At 37.3% G+C, this 21,381-nt stretch overlaps 1 protein-coding gene across 7 annotated transcripts in view; it reads right to left on the reverse strand.

The window, feature by feature from the left end:
• LOC131682401 (dual oxidase) overlaps positions 1-21,381 on the reverse strand; it is a 174,048-nt gene that overhangs the window by 106,557 nt on the left and 46,110 nt on the right. Inside the window, exons 1-2 of one of the 7 annotated variants that reach the window (XM_058963841.1) lie at positions 3,404-3,422; positions 2,368-2,571 (exon numbers count right to left, since the gene is read on the reverse strand). In XM_058963841.1, the coding sequence (XP_058819824.1) occupies positions 2,368-2,452 (85 nt within the window). In that variant the 5' untranslated portion in view covers positions 2,453-2,571; positions 3,404-3,422. Of the gene's footprint in view, positions 1-2,367; positions 2,575-2,625; positions 2,993-3,403; positions 3,423-21,381 lie in introns of those variants that run through there. The other 6 variants (XM_058963839.1, XM_058963836.1, XM_058963840.1 and 3 more) reach the window with 6 other exon arrangements.

Below are 21,381 nucleotides of genomic sequence, written 5' to 3' on the forward strand. Positions count from 1 at the left end.
GGCACGAAAATCGAACGAAATATCCTTCCCGACGCGAGCGTACCAATCTACGCGAAATTGCCACTCACCACCACCTTAGCAAAAGCATGCAATTTTATCGAGAACAGAAATTTTCCAAAAAAATCTGTTTCCGCCTTGGCGCTAATCAGCTGCGATGGTAAAAATTCGCACTGAATTACAGCGATGGACGATAGCGTCGAAAATGGCCTAATCAATAGGCATGGGGGCTGGGACGGGCAGTGTCTATGCAGTAGCGTCGCGTCAGCAGAAAATACCAATGGTGTACTCACCGCACCGATCCAACTGGTTGGGGTTTCCTCCGATCCGGTTCGAAGGACCAAATGTTTGGGCGACTTACATGGGGTTCCGGGTTCGGAGGATTTTCTTCCGTCTATCTACTGAGACGGCCCAGGATGATCATTGGTGAGCACCCAGTTTTATCGCAATCACTTCACTACACTACTAAGGTCCCCGTTTTACCCGTTCTATGGATGGGTATGCTGCCTTGCAGCCCTTTGTTCACTCACTTGGGATTGCTTTTCTTTACTCGACACTGCACTGCAAGGACTTTACTACTGCCGTGTATTCATTAATTACATACGGCTCACAACTTGCACTTCACTTGCAGTTTCCCGGGAATGTTACCTTGCAGTGAAAATATTCGCAACAAGCTTATTTATTTATTCCTTCACTCGCGACGGCCGATTTCACTGGGGTACGCACGAACGGTACTGCATCGATCGAGATATTATTAACCACTGCCTTTGTCAGCTGATTTGTCTATTCCGTCTCACACGGTGCAGCGATCATTTCTTCTGTGTGCTGGTGTGGTGTCTGATTGATCGGTACGGTCTTGGTATCGCAGTTTATGCTGTATTGCAGAATTAGTAAGGTGACACACACTTGTTCGGGTTTTTTTGGTGATGGGCATTTATAAGTTTATTTAATTCAGGCAATTAGTTTTAATTCATTCCGGTTTAGTTTACTTAGTATTTAGGCTTAAAGAATTCATTTAAATTTAGATTAATAAATATAGCTCTAGGCACTTTTACTCCTCAACAACTAATAATCAATTAGTCCGTGTTAAGTCAGACTGAACTAAGTCGCAAAATCTTGGAAAAATGAGACAAGCACTGGATAAAGAATTTCATCATCTACATTCGACTTCTACCAGATCTGAAATATATTATAATAAGCAAGAATTATGGCAAAAATAAATTTCAAATTGTAGAAGTCTTTAAACTCGTTTTTCTCGAAATAAACACAATTTAAGCAAAAATACCTATATCTTAATGTTGGATACTATGTTACGGAGATCAATTACTCTGATTAATTGCTGTATTGCAATGGTTCTTTTTTCGTATCACAGACCCCTTAGAAATCACCCTGGGTTGCTGCAGACCCCCACGGATAAACATCGATTTTGTATGCTATCAATATGTTATTTCAAGTTTGTTAGGTAACAAGACTTGAAATTTCAATCTGAATTCGGGAAATATATATATATATATATATATATATATATATATATATATATATATATATATATATATATATATATATATATATATATATATATATATATATATATATATATATATATATATATATATATATATATATATATATATATATATATATATATATATATATATATATATATATATATATATATATATATATATATATATATATATATATATATATATATATATATATATATATATATATATATATATATATATATATATATATATATATATATATATATATATATATATATATATATATATATATATATATATATATATATATATATATATATATATATATATATATATATATATATATATATATATATATATATATATATATATATTCGCAGACCCCGGCTTGAGAATCACTGCTGTATTGGATATAAATTAGTTCCTGCTTAACTTTTCATAAAAAAATTCTAATAAAAGTATTATTACACATTTTCAAAACATTTCAGATTCTAGTTACTTCTTTCACCCAGGGTAAAATGCCCCAGTGTAATATGCACCACAACAAAAGTATTGTTATGAGTTATGAGATGCCAATACTCAAGTAAAAAAACAAATTTCAAACCTTTTTTCAGCGCGCACTCTCAAATAAATATTCAATGCCCCGGCAATACAAATTCAGTCGAATTTTCTACAAAATTCGTATTATATATAATATATGGTTCCAAATTAGCAAGTAATAAATGAGAATATGGATATTGAATAGATTCAGAATTTTGAATTGATTTACATTGCAATAACAACTGTTTTTATTCTGGACACACGTGTTCCAAAAATTGTCCACCTAAATCAATAGAGATACATATAATAATGCAAAACTTACCGCCATCATTTCGCTGGGCCAACAGCAGGGATATCACGAAACACAATACCAGTAGGCCCACGAAGGGCCGATGGAAGACGCTCATATTTCGATGTAATTAATCCAGACGATGACTTTTTTCACCACTTATCTTTTCGGTATCATTTAGATTAAATTGATATCACTTCAATGAACACTTTAAAATATCACACGTTTCACGAATGGCTGCTAAGAGACAAAAACAAAAAAATAAACACGAAAACACTTTATTTTTTCTACCTTTCGATTCGACTTGGCACCATTTGCCTTCCTTTCAGCCACAGGACCGAATTCCTTTCACTTTTTTGTGCCGCACAATTAAGCCAACCCGACCACTACCGTTTTAGTTCACATCGAATTAAGGCTAAAGCGCTAAAATTCCAAAAAAAATCTGACGGTTTTCCGATCACTACCTGCCAATCAGCCAGTATGTCTGACTTTGAGATGTAATCATCGGCTTGTGGCGAAATGAACGGCGTGCACACTCTAAACGGTAGATTTCGAATTAGCTCTGTCAAATGTTTTGCTAGGGGTTGTTGATTTGTTACGTGACGTACGCGGGCATCGCTAGGGTTTAACCGTAGGAAGAAAATAAGATGGGCAACGTTTTGTTGAAATTCCGATCGCACACAATTGTATTATTGATCATCGGTCTCCGAACTACTTACACACGAGCAATGATCGTTTGTTTCGTTCAGATACGTATGTTGTTTCTTTGGTGTATTGTCAAATGTTTTTCGCTGTTTCGCTGTACTGTATGTTTTTTGTTGAATACGTTCTGCATCGGAATGGTTATCGTCTTCGATTCAAATAATGTTTAGTTTTGAGACTTGCAAAAAAAGGAATTTCCAAAACGATAATCACACTAGTATAGGAAGTAAAACAAATCCGGAGCGGGGTGGCAAACCAAAATTTTAGGGTAGCTTTATATCCGCTGTTTGTGTAGTATGAAAAGTTTGTGTAAATGAAACTAATTCCTCTGCCAACATTTGCGCCGAGTTATATGTGCCGATCTGACCTGTTTATGGTGCATGTCAAGAAATCTGAAAAAGAACAAGAAAACGACAAAGGTTAACAAAAATCCAGTAAATGTACGTTAAAAATATGAGTACTAGGTAGACAAATGGAAGGTTGGATTTCACTAGAACCAGTTTCATCCAAGTTTGTATTGACAAATGCTTTTTTTAAATTAATCTATTGATGAGTCTTTAAATGTCTGCATCATTTATCATTTCTATACACATCGTTTTCGTTAGATGATGATGGATAGTTGTATATGGTTGTAGATTTGATCATATGTTTGTTTTCAGAAAGTTGTTTTCAGATCGAGGACTGTTATTGATTTGCTATGGAAGATTTAATACAAATCAAAACTGTATTGTTCGGTTTAAATTTTGCATACAGAAAATGATGTATATTGTGTGGTAAGTAAGGTGATGTCCCCGGTTCTGAAACAGGTTTTGTTTGCTGCTTATAACTTTTGAACGGACCACAACATTTTTATTGCTGTATTTCTATTGTAATTCTTCATTCTTCGTTCTAGCCGCTATACATGGATAGAAAAAAAATACTTAAATAGTGTTTTGTGCTTAATATTAAATTATTTAGTAAATAAAGTAAATGTGAATAAACTACGTTGAAGACAGCTTTTATTTCACCACGACAAAATTCACAATAACAACAACAATCACTATAACAGCAACAATCACTTGCTGGACGTCTAGTTTTCCAGTCAAGAATATTCATATCACCATTCAAAATTTTATTATTATTATCATATAATGATCGTCGGTATTTGCCTTATTACAATTTTTGATTGGATGCAGCAAACCGGAATTTGCATTAACGCTAGGGCGTCTTCATGTTGGACTATAAAATAATCCAAATAACACATCAATGGTGTTTTCAAGCAAAGAAGGATCACTACCAGAGCTCGTCCGTTGCAGTTCTTTGGCTCTGAAATTATTGTCGCAGATAAATTTAAATACGTTGGGGTGATTCTTGAATCAAGACACAATTGGGTATAAGTTGTATAAAGCACAAGATTCGCTTTTGGACTGCATCCGAATGGTTGGCATAATTGCAAACTTTCGTTCAATCAAAAGCTTTTCAGCCGGATGTGAGTCCGAAAATGTCAAAGAATTTGCTACATTTTTTCCAAGCACAATCGTAGCATTTCAATCAGGGCACTGACTAAATTGCAAACTAAATTATCACATGGCTACTATTCAGCATATTGAGTATTATTCATGTGATCTTTGTGAATCAGATTTCAAAACTCCATTTCATTTGATATGTAACTGCCCTGCAGTAAAACAATAGCATGTTTGGATTTTTGGTTACAGGGAACTGAAACTCTGGGATTTGGTTTTGTTCCTAAACCAGTGTAATAAAGAGTTATAAAGTTTGCTGGGAAGTTCTGAGAACCAAGTCGATTACAGAGAAAATACAGCAGTATTTATGCAGTACGGACGACTGATCTTTGGAATTTTCGAGGAAGAAAAGGTTATATAATGCAACTTCCAAAAAGTCACAGCAAAAGGTTATCTAGTCGGGGGTATTGTCATCCTGTTATCTCAATATCCCCTCGGGGAATTCCTAGAGGTTGAAATGTCAAACAACTTAGAAGTCCGCAGAATTGAAAACAAAAATGCAAAGCTTAATGAAAGCCCAAAAAGCGGTTATTGGCACCGGTTGGTCGATATGTTGACGAGAGAAACATAGATTACCACTATTTGGGGCACTGCCCAACGTATTCGCAGCCGAAACTATACAAACGAAAGCGTCGAGTACTTCAACCGCTCGATATTCGAGCGCTCGATTGCCAAAAAAAAATCTGCCCGGACTCTGCGCCGACACAGAAGACCTACCGTGTTGCGTTCCCTCACGATGCCGCGAACAAATTACCGTTTTCAATGGTGGAATTCAATGGTGGAATTCTCACTTGCTCTTTTGTCATGTAGCAATAACACTCCAGGGTTGGATAAAATTAAATTCAACTTGTAGAAGAATCCACCTAGCCCCACGAAAAGGCATTTGTTGATTTTATTCAACAAGTTCCTGACGAGTAACATTGTCCCTCAAAACTGGAAACAAGTAAGAGTGATCGTCATTGCAAAACCGAGAAAACCAGCCTCGGACCACAATTCGTATCGACCGATTGAAATGTTGTCCTGCATTCGGAAGTTGTTTGAGAAAACATCCTTTTCCGCCTTTACAATTGGGTCGAAACAAATGTCTTTCTGTCGGACACAATTTGACATTTGCAAAGGTAAAAGGACGAGCGATTGTCTTGCGTTGCTTTCAACAGAAATTCAAATAGTCTATGTTAACAAAGAGCAGATGGCATCAGTGTACTTGGATATTAGGGATACATTTGGTCTCAATAAACGTTCTTTCAGAGAAGCTGCACCAATGTGTTATATCACCGATTTTAAACAACTTTTTAATTACCTTCTTGTCGGAAAAACATATGCATTTTTCGTATGATAATTTATCGACGTTACGATTTAGCTACATGAGTCTTCCCTAACTTTAGCCCCCTATTCTATAACTTTTACGCGAATGACATTGCCGAATGTCTCTTTAATTCCTACAAGCTAACTAAGGTAACTTGCGGATGACAGAGTGGTTTCTGTTGTAGGAGAGCTGTCTACCTGCAAGATACGTTGGATAATTTGGGCTTTTAACTTAGATATCGAATTCTCTACGGAGAAAACTAACTTAATTGTATTTTCAAGGAATCGCCAAACAGCTTCTATTGATGGGTCAAACTATCTCAACGATTGAATATCTCGGGGTCTAGTTCGACACTAAAGGTCCCTGGGGATGTCACATTAGGTATCTGAAACAACAGTGCCATAAAAGATCAACTATCTCCGAACAATAACAATAACATGCCCACTAGACTGGTTCAATTTTTGCCTTTTAGCTCCACCAGGCTCTACTGATTCCTTTTATGGTCCTTAGTAATTGTGCAAATTTTGGTACCGATTGGTTGTGTCTACGGACCCTCCAAAAATTTCAAAGTTTATATAGAAGTTTGTATGAAAAATCAGTTAACATTGAAAATAAATTCTTAAAAAATCAATTAATCAGAACACTATATATTTCTAAAGGTATTCTTCTACTGAACACATTCAGGAAACATTGCAAGTTTATGAAAATTCGTTGAGAAAAGTTATTAACTAAAGAAGCAGTATGACTTCAAAACAAGTGGATTTTATTAGTAACCATAGCAACGCTGTTTGAATAGCTACATCGTTATACAAGTGTAAACTAGACAGTGGTCACCCACCACTCGCGTATGGCAGATGCAGCTATTCAAACAGGTTTTTTTTTATTTCGTTTATTTGACACGGCTCATAGCGGTAGCTTAACGGAGCCGTGGGTCTTTTATGTGTTTACAATATGTAAAAAATAAAAATAAAACAAATATTATTGATTGTCCGTTGGATCTCGTGCGCGCAACTTTTTATTGCGAGCGGAGACCTTCTTTCGCGGCTCGCCTACTGCGTCATGGGGACCATTTAATTCTCTCCTGTCCTCCACATCAAGGTCATCATCGTTAAAAGTGCCTTGGTGCTCGCGTCCAGATGTTCTTTCCTGCTTCTTGCACTTACGGGTGATCAATGTAAATCCGTCGTCATTGCTATTATCTTCATCACCGATGTTGCTTACAGTGGTTTTTGGGGTGCTGGATGCTGCTTTGGCAGTTGTCAATATGGACTGAACAGCTGCCACAAATTTGGCAACCGTTTGTGGTTCAGGTATTGGTATTGAAAACTCTTTTTTGGGTTGGTTTACCATGGATTCGTTGGCAATCGGTAGAGATGCATCCCCCTCTGTATCTTCCGCGCAAGGTTGTCCGTGGTGTGCTGTTTAATTACAATACTTGCACGTGGGAGTTTGCCCCTCATGGGTGCATAACGTAGTTTGATTAATAGTAGCTTCGTGGGTTTTGAGTTTTATAGTCAAGTGGGAGGGGATAGGTTTTTCGATCCGCATCCTCACCACAAGAACACCGTTAGGTGCACCCGGGAAGAAATTTCTCCACATATCACGCGTAACTGATTCTACTTTGCCGTATTGCGACATGTATTTTGCGATTAGATCAGGAGGGGTACGTGGTGATAGGTCATGTAACTTTACATCTACATAGTCTTTTTTCTATATACACGGGAATCTTAATTCCAACTTTATCACTTTGAGCCACGTGCTTTAAGTTGTTCTGCAAAACGAAACGTTCGGCTTGTGCTAACGTGTTGAATGATATGAGTATGACATTACGAAGATAATGATACTGTAGATACATAACCTCCTTGAGCTTAAGCTGCATCTTCACCTTCAGCAGGTATTCCACTTCAAGAAAACTCAATCTTATTGAATATAATTTAAAGTCATCGACCGCTGCGTTGGGTCGAAGCAGAGATTTTTGTCAACTTTACTCATGATGGCAAGAATAAATTAAAAGTTTCCTTTGTTCTCGAGACAATGCACACTAGGAATCAGGAATCAGAATATATTGGCTCAAATGGCACGTTCCCCGTACATAGTCGGGGATTTGTGCCTTGCCGTGTGTTGTCATCATTTCCTGAGCGGAAGGAAAGGACAAGGAGGTGTGGGGAAGTAGACTTGGAAGGGTGGGAAAAACAGCACAAAACAAAAAATAAACAACAGGTAAATTAAACTCACAAGTAGTTCAACTTGCCTGCGAATAAGCCTAAAGCTCTTTACCACATTGGATAAGAAACTTTAGTATGTCTCTGAGTTTCAGTCGACCAAACATGGTTTCGTCTATATAAGGACGGCTGAAGACTCGTAATCGCAATTGCGCTAGCGCTGGGCAGTTGCATATCAGATGATATGAAGTTCCGTAGTCGGATTCACAAAGATCACATGAAAAAGACTCAGCGCGCTGAATAGTTGCCATGTGATAATTGAGTTGGCAGTGGCCGGTTAAAGCCCTGGTCAGCATGCCGCAGTGGAGCTTCGAAAAATGTAAGAGATTTTTCGAAACCACTGGGCATGGTTGTTCTAGAAACGCCTTTGTTTGGCGACACGTTTGTAGATTTCTCCAATAATTGCGGTGCTCGGACGAAGCCCAGGACCGTATTTTTTCCCTTATCCAACTTGTCGAAATTGGCAGCGCGGGCTCAGGACCAACGAAGTCAATCGCTGAACCTGCCCTGGCCAATTCGTCAGCCCATTCATTTCCTGTAATACCGCAATGTCCGGGCACCCAGACAAGGTAGATAGTGTTGACAATGCTTAGTTCTTCGATTTGGGTTCGGCACGCGATCACTAGCTTGGACCGAGATTTGTCTGAGCTAAGGGCCTTGATTGCAGCCTGACTATCGGAGCAGAAGTTTATAACTCTGCCGGACAAACTCAGTTGAAGGGCCGATTGCACCCCGCACATAATCGCAAAGATTTCTGCTTGGAATACAGTACAGTATCTACCTAGTGAGTGAGATTGTTCCAGTCTCATTTCACGACAGTAGACACCAGCACCAGCACGTCCCTCCATCAGAGAACCGTCAGTGTAACAAACCACTTGCGTTTGTTGTTGTCTTTCCATAAAGCCAGACAACCACTCCTCTCGAGAGCAGAGATTTTTGTCAACTTTACTCATGATGGCAAGAATAAATTAAAAGTTTCCTTTGTTCTCGAGACAATGCACACTAGATCGAGAGGTTGCTAGTTTTTGTTCACTTGGTTCGATTGTACGTCTGACTTGGGCAGAAGTAGGAAGTAGCATGCAAACAGGGTTGCTATGATTAATAATAAAATCCACTTGTTTTGATGTCATGCTGCTTCTTTAGTTAATAACTTTTCTCAGCGAATTTTCACAAACTTACAATGTTCCACGAATGTGTTCAGTAGAAGAATAGGGGAGACTGAGGAGACTTGATCCCCTTTTTTATTTTTCAATCCTACTCCGTGGAATGATATAAAAACTATGTATTTTTTGTAGTTTTATATTGTTTCTAGGGTTGACTGATAATCATAAAAAAATTACATGGAAATATTATACTGGACATGAGCTATGCGCATTTTTGGAAAACTACAAAAAACTGGAAAAATTTTTGATTAGTGGAGACTCGATCCCTAATTTGGGGACACTTGATAATTTTTTGAAAACGTGCTTAAAAGAGCATGTAGGGTAATAAGCCTATTTTACCCTTTTTCTATTATCATCCTACTCATCTGAAGCCTTTGGTTAGAGCAACGTCTGCCATCTTTGCTCAACGCATTGGCTCAAATGGTGTTGCGATAATTGGGGTACTTGATTAAAGTTTTTGCTGCGCTCAAACAGAAGATTTTCACCATTCTCAAGACAATTTTGTTATTATATTGGCTCTTAATAAGAGGCAATGACCTTAAGGCTAAAACCTCTATAATCGAAATAAAAAATGGCTCCTAATAACAAAGCAAGAAGCTGAAATAATAAAATTGATAATAAAAATAATGTGATACCCTCCCTAATAGGACAAAAATAGGTACCTAACCCCAATCAATGTTATAAATGTATTGTGGTATTGATTAAATTGTTGTGGTTACATATTACTATTTTTGTTACTACATATTACGCATCTCTCACAAGATTGTTTTTACGAATTCCCCAAATCTCTGTGCAATTATTTGAAAGCTGTCGTTATTATGGTTGAGGAACGCCAAATGTGGGATGCATGGTTGCTACGTATACTGTAGTAAACAATTACAGTTAAGTTTCTGTACGATGAAGCGTTCATTTTTGACAGTATTTTTTTTGTTATTTTATGGCAACAATGACTTCAATTGTCCTGGTGTGAATTTGGTTATTTTCAGTGGTGTGTATGAAGCATGGCGAAGGGGATCAAATCTCCACGAATTTGAAGGGATCAAGTGAACCCATAGCATCTATTTCAGCAAACTTTAGTACAAGTATAGTTGAACAAAAAAATCAGCTCAATCATAACGTATTCATATAATTGACATTCTCCTGTAATTCTGTATGCAAAAGTATAGTATGTAGTGGGTGACTTTATCAATTGTATAAAAGTTTGAAAATTTAGAAAATAAATCTTATTCAGTTCTTCTAAGATTTTTTTCTTTGAATCGGTAAAAATTCGGTAGCATATGTCCAATTTATTTTTTTGTGTTAAAGAAACTTTTGTTTAGATAAAACTACGCAACTTTCTAGTATATTCGATTAATGTATTCTGATCCGCCTTTGAGTTACAATGATGGGATCAAGTCTCCCCGGGGAACAAGTCTCCTCAATCTCCCCTACCTTTTGAAATATATAGTGTTCTCATGAATTGATTGATGAGGTGATTTTTTAAGAATTTATTTTCAATTTTAACCGATTTTCCATACTAATTTCCATATAAACTTTGAAATTTTTGGAGGGTCCGTAGACACAACCGATCGGTACCAAAATTTGCACAATTACTAAGGACCATAAAAGGAATCAGTTAAGCCTGGTGGAGCTAAAAGTCAAAAATTCTACCAGTCTAATGCCCACCCAAGAGACCTGTACCAGGTTGTACCAAATAACGACACTGTCGGAGTTGGAGTACCAGTGTTTCTGATTTCACTACACAGCAAACATTTATTTATTTTAATCAAACTGTAGAGAATCCAGCATCGTTGTTTGCGTATTGCCTTAGGTTTCATGCAGTCGACCCACACGATGAGCTTAGAAGTGCTGGCGGGCATTTTTCCGTTGAAAAGCCAGTTATGGGATCACTCTTATCGATTGCTCGCCCGATGCAATATCTTGAGCCCGGTGGTGATTGTAAATATCGAAAGGATTCTCGAGCTTAATTGTCAGTCCCGATTTATGTCGCTGTATGTTGATTACATGGCACAGAACACCAACTCCTCTACATATAATCTTAATCGTGTTCATCTTCTAGATAAACATGATTCAACTGTATTCGTCGACATATCCATAATGGAATAGATTCAAAGAATCCCGGATCACATACGCTCGCAAGTGATCCTAAACCAACCTTCAGTCTACATCGCAAAATTTACTGCTAATCGGAACACCCTTTGCATCAATTCATATTTTACCCACAGATCATCACTTCATCCTTTCGGACAGCCTTACTTTTATTGAGGATATCCGCTCGACGAAACTTTACTTGGGAAAATAAGGTAGTGCGCTTTATCTAAAAATCAAACCAGATCACCTTAGTATGGATTAGAGAAGGGCAAACGATTCAGTTTGGTGAGTGAACCGTCCCGGATTCACTCACTAAAATGAATCGACTCTTTTGTTCGATTCAGTGACTCGTGCTTTGAAAAATGATTGTTAGGGATAAAACGAGAAAAAAATCCAGGTCTTTAAGAGACCACTCATATTTGAAGTAATTTTCTATCAAAGTTCCATTTTCAATAATGGACTCATTTTATGTTTCTCGAAAACCACTAGAGAGAACGTTGACGTTGAAGGTACGTATAGGCGTTTTAGCATAATTTCAAAACGAGTAGGGTAAACTAATTTTGTTTCCTTCCATCAAATAGTTCGATCAAATTTGAGCCTGAGAAGAGGTTGTGCTATTATTTGACAATCTCAAATTGATCTGCAAACGTTGGATTTGGCGAGACCTCCCATTTAGACGCGATGTTATCAAAATCTTTTTAAATGCTCCATCTAGCAGTAATTGTGCCAATTTGGAAAACATGAGAGAACTTTGCTTGACCTTCGGTTGATTGAAGCACACATTTTACCATTATGTTGGATAAAACAGCTGTTTTGTTAATGTTTTATTCCGCGTAGAAAAACAGTGATTAATGTTTGTCATTCATTTTGCGTCATTCGCTCCAAAGATTCATAATCATGACAAACTGTCAAATCAACTCATTCGGTTCTTGTTGGATCTCATTGGGGTCATAATAATTAGTCCCTTTTTCAATGAATCGCAGTTCTTTAAAAAAAATCGCGGCTCATTCATTCATTTCTAAGAGTCGATTCTTTTGAACCATTCGTGATTCATTCACCCATCTCTAGTCTCTGCGCTTGTGGAGATGGTAGTCCCGACATAGAGCATATTATCTGGACGTGCGAATATTGTGGTGCCAGACGTGCGAATATTGTGGTGCCAGATCTCAATTACTGGATGCCCTTCAGGCCCAAGGAAGATCCCAACGATCCGGATCGGAAAGTAATGGCAACCCTTCTTCCCTATATGTGCCTCATATACCTCTTCCTGAAAACAATCAATATACAAATATAGCCCCTCCTTCTCTTTTTCTCGTTCTCAGAAGTTCCCTGTACTGCCTCTGTGGTGTAGACTCGAACCTGAGCGAAACTACGTGATCGTCTTCTTTATCACTATTGTGCTGGCATCATTTGAAATTGAAATCGAAAACAACGTGGAAGACTGACCGATTTTGAAGGATTCCCTGCATATCCGAGAAGGAACAACCGATGCCCCTTTGTGTTCTATCGGGGCAGTTTGAGACTGTCATTAAAGTTGTCGATTCTCTACTGACCATAAACTGTGCAAGCTTTCAACCATAAACTGCTACTGCTTTCAACCCGATGATGGACTAAAACCCCCTAAAAATGACCTTTTCAAAAAGAAAAATTGAATCTGTTTCCTTTCTTTATTATATTTGTAATTCCATTTAATTATATTTAAATATAAAGTAAACAAAGAGCTAAACTGTATTTCTAGTAGTTATATGAAACTACCGACCTCCTCAATCTTAGTACAAAGTTGATCCCATGTTTATTAATATAGTTTAAAATAGTCTAATCGTTTCTTAGTTTTAAAAGTAATTAAACTTAATGTTGTAACTTTCTAGCTTTAAGAAAATTTAAATGTGTAACAGGGACAATTGGCACCTTCAACTTTCACGGTATCCTGCCTTATCAAATAAACAGATTGAATTAAAAAAGGCGCAAAATATCCTGAAAACAACTATATTTTAAAGAATTTTGGTTAAAAGCATTTTAATTTTTAAATGACATTAGAATCATATTCTATTCATATTTGCTGGAAAATAGTATGAAATTTTAAAACATTTCAAGTTGATGTTGGAATAGGCTCTTCATGATGCATTAGATTTAAAACATTTCCTTTCTCCCAAAATGTTCATTGGAAAAAAATAAAAATAAATTAAACTGTTTTTTTTTGTTGTAATTTTATTGAATTTTTTCAACAATGTCACTAACTAGGGGAACTAGTTGGCGTTTGGGGTATGTTGGTGGCATTCTTTTTCTCCGTTTCTATTAAACATATAGCACTGCCTCCGTTGTGTACCTCAAGTAATGTGAAACACATTACCCACTGTGTATTGTTGCAAAACATTTTGTTTTGTGGAAGTTGTGGGCTATATTATGTTTTCGAGCATACATACTTTGAACATTTTTCTAATTTTAAACATTTTGTGTTATTTAAAGTAGTTTTCAAACTATTGCCCGAACGATTATATTTTTCTATAGTTCGTGAAAGCTCTAATATGCGATTGGGGTGCAATACTAATTTATTTGCATTGTATTTCATGTTGTTGGATGTTGATTTAATTATAGTTCTTCAAGGGGAGCGACTGGTGTAAAGTGCTCAAACTAAAAGTTATTTTGTTTTACGATTTTGAAGGCAAGACAACAATGGATCTTTTGTGTAATATCATGATCTATTTATACATTCATTGTGTGCGAAAAAAATATTACATACGAGCGTTCCAAGAGTAGACATCCAACCATTTCCATGTCGAAGAGCGCCGCGGCGAACACGATAACGGAAATTTAATAAGATTTGTAAAGCTCACTCACACTTGTAGTTACTCGATGAACCAAAAACAATGGAAAAACGCTCAAATTTCGGAAAATTTTCTCTTGAAAATTTGGGTAGAAATAGTTTGGAGTGTATCATTTACAGTGTATCAGTTTTTCGCAAATTGTTGCTGATAGATTGAAATCTGGGTAAAGGTTTTATAATGAGAAAAATAGATTGTAGACGACGAAGCGTTAATAACATTTGAAAAAGGTGTAGCTGTACGAATGATTTCTTTTGAGTTGAAAGCTAGTTAACAATTTCTTGAAAATAACTCCATTTGGAACATTTTCATTAGGAGCATTTTGATTTGTAATGGCATTCAATTCAAAGTTGTATTTGCAAAAACTTTTAATTTTTTTTTTAAATCTTTTTTATAAAATATGCGGTTGTGGTATGTTGGCGTTGACACACGCGGGGCAAGTTGGCGATTTGTTTCATCTCGTCAATTCAGGGGACATTTGCTTCTACCAATTGTCCGAAGGATTTCGAAAATTTATTTTTGCAAATGTAGTACCCGCCGAAGCCAGAATGCCGGGGTTTTGAGACTGAAATATAATGACAAGTGTCGAATAATGTACAGTTGTTTGATTTGATTACTTATTTTGTGGTATTCCGCCATAATACCCGGGGCTGGGACAAATTCGCTGCTTTTCCGCGTGACATATTTTTATCTTAAAAAAGAGACAATGCATTAAACATTGCAATAAAATTCAGGTATATCGCCAACAGTCCGAACTTTCATGCAACGAGCTCTATTTTGTAAGATCTACCAAAATCATAACGGTAAAAATTGAAATTGAAAACACCGCCCACTAGCCCCGGACTCTCCTAAAGGGAAAAGTTTAAGTGATATCTGTCTTATCACTAGTGTAAGAGTCACGATTTCACGATTGCCCGTAGCTGGCGAAAACCAGCAATCGCTGATCGCTAACTTAAACGGAAAGTTAAGTATTTACAGGTGGTGAAAACCTGTAGATCCGAAATGTGGGGTCGCCTAAAAACAATAACCTAAAAACCACCCGCATAATTCAATATGCTGGGATTTTCATCCAGCAATTAGAGACTTAGTAAATGATAACTATGTATCGAGCTTGCCAAAATGCGTTTACCATGTAGATTTAGTCTTTCGGAAATCACACGAACATAAAATGAACAATGATCTATAAAATATTAGCCCATTGTTAAAACTTACCACTATTGCTGATTCTCAGATAATCGCCAATTATCATGTCAATACAAGTTCATAATTTCGGATGCCAATAAAAAATATATATTCTCCCACAGTGTGTGCAATTATGAAAAACTTTATAGCTATTATTTGCGCTAATAACCTGTAGATCGACTAGTCAGATAAAGCCCACCAAGCAGCGTTTTGGGTCTCATCGGCAGAATACCGTAGCGCCGAAAAGTATGACAACACAAAGACCAGACCGAAGAAAAAACACTACACGACACCAGATTGCTTCCACAGCTCGGTCGGTATACGCGCTAAGTACGATCGTACACAGGAAAACAACCTTGAATGGAACGTCGTAGGGGAGGCGGCCTAATGGCGGACAGTCCGAGCAAGATGAGCAAGTTCTGAATTTGATTGTATGGCGTGGTTCACGAATTATTTGACAAAATAATTTTGTTGCTACGGAAAACAGTGGCAAAAGTATCTTTATTTTGTCAATTAGACGAATTCATCCAGCCTCTACATATAATCTTACATATCTCGACAAACATATGATTAGGGCTTAAAAGCCAACTGTCAACATTCACTAGAGGGAAGTGTCCCAAAATAACATCATGTTAAAAAAGTCATTTGCTAAAACGCTCCCTACTGGTGGCGAATGTAGATTTTTTGAAAAAATGACCCGATTTTGCGTAAAATTTCAAATTCATGCACGTTGAAGTGCTCCTGAGCTGTCTTTGATTTTATTCAGGATCTTTATTTATCTAGAGATCCAAAGGAAGATTTGAATCATAAAAGCGGCAAATCCATTAAAACTTAATTAACTTATTAAAACGTGTAATTAACTTATTATAAATTGTAAATTTTGGTGCTGTCCATTAGTTTTTCTTCAAAACTGAGTATCTAAAAAATTTCAAAATTGTACAAAACACTTCAATTAGTTGAGCCGAATACAGGGTCGCAATTTTGTTGAAGAAAGTGTTGAAAAGTGGCTTCCAAAGAAGCCTGTTTGTTTTAATAAGAATTTGGATTCTGTATATAACAGCTAGAGCTTCCATCCCGGATTTATTTCCCGGGAATCTCGGGATTTTTGGATTTCCCGGGATTCCCGATTCCCGTGTTTTCTGATTCCGGGGATTCAGGAATCCTGGGAAAAGGATTTTTAATTTATTTCAAAAGGCTTAGGTTCTACGAAAGAAATTTTGAGGGATATATCTTGACCGGCAATCATGGACTATATATCTTTAAACTCGACGATATTTTTTCGTGATTTTTTTAGGTATATAGTCCAAGCCTTACTCAAGACACTGCGAAAGAATGTTCATATTTTCATATTTCCTTACAGTAGCGTTAGTGGTGCGCACAATATCTCTGCAACCGATGAGCCGAATGATCTGATTTTTAACAGTTCTTTTAATAGTTTATTTTAAGGGCTTGCAAACAAATTGGTTATGGAAATGGCGGCAATTTCTTAAAAAATCGGTGAGTGTTTGTTTCAAAACTAGGGATGGTTTGTAGAGATATCATGCTTAACGTAAACGCTATTTAAAATAAGGAATGTTTCGCATGCATAATTTGTTATACCGGAACTGTAATATCTGTTTTATCGTGAATTTTGCATGCATGGATATAAAAAGAAACATATAACGCTGTATCTGTCCAATATCATGCGCATCCAAACTCTTTGAATATCGCTTTCAAGGATGCAGGCAGGATTTTTGAAGGGATAAGATCAAGCAATACAGATACTCGCCCGTAACAGGAAGTCGATGGTAGACTTCATCCATCGCTGCACAGTTCGTCCATTATCTGCTTGATTTTGATTCACACTTAATTCGGAATGATGCTAATCCTACTGCGACGGAAATGGATTCCACATATCACGTTTTCTCATTTGATCGGAAATAACTGTAAACTACCCTGAAGCAGCTCAATCTTTTCATTCAAGATTGCCAAAGAAGGTGCTTTGCGTCAAATTGATCACATTCCATTGAACTGTTCTGGTACGAATTCCAATTTTGAACAGTAACTCCAGCAGCTGCGATTAGTATATAGTCCCAATCGTAATCGTAATTACAAAACCTATTTTAATCCACCTAGCGGTGCAATTGTGCCTTTCTCAATCATGAATAACGAGAATGTGTGCGTTGTTTATATTCATTAAAAACTTTTAAATGCATATATTACATTTTATTATTATACATCACATGACAACTATACACAGGAAAATAAATCATTATTCGAGTTCTAAAATTTTGAAAAGGAAAAAACAGCCACGGTAATATTGAACTGAAAAACCTGTTTTAATCCACCTAGAGGTGCAATTGTGCCTTTCTCATTTCTCCAAACTATGATTTAATAGCTGGTTCGTACAATATAACTTTATGTAAATGTCTTTCATTCTTATTACACTTGGTAAGTATATATAAGAGCACCTTTTTGCATTCATCGCGGTATCGTTTTGAATCGGAGTTTTCTATGTGATCGACCTCCACAACCCGTAACTCCGGTGCTGGAAGTCGGATGGAGATGGAATTTAATATCAGTTTCTGGGGACGCAACACCTTTCATTTGAGACTAAGTTGAGCAAATCTAGCCATTTTCGAGAAACCAATATAACCGTTATTCTGACTTTGGATGCTTCCGGATCCGTCGATGGTGGCCAGTGTGGCCAAAGAGACTTTGAATGACTGTTGGGGACCTAGATCTACAAATTCAACAGTTGTGTTTACATTTTGGAAAAAAATCACCTTTTTACATTCATCGCAGAATTCGTTAGAATCGGGATTTGCTGCGTGATCGTACGTATCACCCTGTAATTCAGGAACCAGAACTCGGATCCACACAAAATTCAACAGCAGCTGATGGACCTTTCATTTAAAATTAAGTTTGTCAAAATCGGTTCAGAAAATTCCGAGAAACCGATTTGGAAAAATCAACAAATTTTGTTTTGTAACCATACTCTTCAACTCGTAATTCGGAACAAGATGTCGGTTGAAAATGAAATTCAATAGCAACCTATGGGAATATTATACCTTTCATTTGAATCTTAGTTTGTAAAAATCGGTTCAGCCATCTCCGAGTAACCGATGTGGACATTTTGTTAACAAATCCGCACATACACACACATACATACACACATACACATACACACATACATACATACATACATACATACATACACACAGATATTTTGCGATCTCGGCGAACTGAGTCGAATGTTATATGAGACTCGGCCCTCCGGGCCTCGGTTAGAAAGTCGGTTTTTGGAGCAATTGCATAACCTTTCTATATAAGAAAGGCAAAAGAATAATATTTAATTAGCTTAATAAGCATGAGTTCAATGTTATCTTCATGTGATTATAATTTGCAAAGGTTGGTGGAATGCGTTTGAACGTGTAGGGAATGGGGGTTTAGTAGAGTGGGTGTGGAGGATGCGTCAGAAATCCTTCATCTTATTTCGGTATACGGGGTGGATGAAGGAAATCTGGGCGTGAGGGTGATCCAAGAAGAGGGGAGTGATGAAGGAAGGAGGTGTAAGGGCAAGGTGGGGAGGGGGGGAAGGGGCGGCTACGCAATACTCAACTGCATATTTTGCCTTCCATTTGAGACTTGGTTTGAGAAAATCGGTTCAGTCATCACCGATGAACCGATGTGACTTTAATTGTGGAATATGCCCGGAATTCCGGACTTCCGGAATCGTCGATAGTGGACAATATATTCAAAGAATGTTTGATTGGCAATCAGTGATCTAGATCTACGATTAGAAGTAATTTGGTGACCATTTCAATAGTTTTTAGCCTCTGAGGTATTACGATTGTACCGATTTATATGGGAAATTCCAGTGTATCCTTACTAACACCCCTGTAACTCCGGAAGCAAGAGTCAGAACCGAATGAAATTCAGCAGCAGTCAATGGCATTACTGTATCTTTCATTTGAAATTAAGTTCGTAAAAATCGGTAGAGAATTCGTTGTGGAATGGGTGTGATATTAGCTTAGGAACTTGGCGGGTTCCCCGAGGGCGTCATGAACCGTCATAGGTGGCCAATGTGGTCAAAGCTGCTTTGATTGATCATTAGTGATCCAGACCCGCAAACTAGAGTAATGTTACATCAATTTTAATATGTTTTACATCATTTGAACATTATGGTGGTACCAGTTTATATGGGAATTTGCTGTGTGACCGCACTCTTCAACTCGTAACTCCGGAACCGGAAGTCGGATCAACTAAAAATTCAATAGCAGCTTATGGGAGCGTTATACCTTTCAGATGAAACTAAGTTTGCGAAAATCGGTTCAGCCATCTCTGAGAAAATTGTGTGAGTTTAAATGACACACACACACATACACACACACATACACACACACATACATACACACACAGACATTTGCCGATCTCGACGAACTGAATCGAATGGTGTATGATACTCGGCCCTCCGGGCCTCGGTTAGAAAGTCGATTTTTACAGTGATTGCATAGCCTTTCTTTATATGAGAAAGGCAAAAAGGTGCGAAATCGGCAAAGTCCCAAAAAGTCGATTTTAATAAAAAAAAATTTTCGAGGTAACACCAAATCTCGACGTTTCATGCATTTTAAAGATATTTGGCATCAAAAATACGAATTCGATTTCTGAAATTTCATGGGGTCTCCCCTTTGAAAAAAAAATTAGAGTTCCGACTTATATGGGAATTTCATATGTAACCGGACGATTTAGTCTATATTTCCGGACCCATATAAGCGATCCGTACGAAATTTTATGGACATCTGTGGGGATATTATAGCTATCATTTGGGACTAAGTTTGTGAAAATCGGCCCAACCATTTCCGGGAAACTGATGTGAGTTCGTAAATTTTGAAAGATGGCCGCTTTTCCCGGGCACTTCCGGAACCGTCTATGGTGGTCAATGTAGTCAACGAAAGTTTGGTTGGCCGTCGGTGACCTAGAACAGCAAATTTAAGTTGTTTGAGAGACATTTTAGCGAAATTTTTACCTTTTTTGCTTCCATCGGAGTATCGGTTTGAATCACAATTTGCTATGTGATCGCACGCCACAGCCTGTAACTCCGGAACCGGAAGTCGGATTGGGATGAAATTAAATAGCCATTTACGGGGACGCAATACTTTTCATTTGAAGCCAAGTTTAGTCGAATCGGTCTAGCCATCTCCGAGAAACCGATGTGACAGTTATTCTTAATTTAGATACTTCCGCCGGGGCTTCCGGAACCGATGATGGTGGCCAATGTGGCCAAATAGACTTTGAATGGATGTTAGTGACCTAATACTACAAATCGAAGCAGTTGTGGTCATATTTTGGAAAAATTTTCACCTTTATACATTCATTGCAGAATTTATTAAAATCGACATTTTCTGCGTGTTCGTACTCATCACCCTGTAATTCCGGAACCGGAAGTCGGCAAAGGGATACAGTATGTTTTATACATACATGCAGTATGTTTTATTTCATCGTTACTATTATGCGTAGGACATTGTGTAGTTGTTTTGAAATAATTCATATGAACATTCCAACTCGACAACATTTCAGTTCGAATTTCTACATATTAAAGTCTCCCCCTATCCCCCCTCACCCCTCACTACGCCCTATTGCTCAACTACCTACGCTCATGAAATTGAGCCAAGGCTTTTGAATAATTCATCCAAACATACCAATGTGGTAAAACTAAAATATATAATGTTATTTCGGAATGCTATATGAAATACCATTGGCACACCCGCAGTGTTGTCAATAAAAATGATTTTTGGTATTTAATTCGATGTATCGAACTTTGAACAGCTATAACATGGCTTAGAGACATTCTAACACCATACATCCTTCGACAAAGTTGTTCAGCATATCCTGGACTATACTTCTATCTATTTGTTGGCACACTACAGGAAGAATTGTAGTCTGTAGGATTAAAAATGCAAAAATGTAGGTTTTCCCATACTAATCTCCATACAAATTTTAAACGCAATGCGCTACGCCAAGTCAACACCAATCGACCCCAAATTTTGCACAGTTGTTTGGGACCCCAAAAGGAAC

Source organism: Topomyia yanbarensis, chromosome 2 (assembly GCF_030247195.1).
Source record: "Topomyia yanbarensis strain Yona2022 chromosome 2, ASM3024719v1, whole genome shotgun sequence".
Lineage (NCBI taxonomy): Eukaryota > Metazoa > Arthropoda > Insecta > Diptera > Culicidae > Topomyia > Topomyia yanbarensis.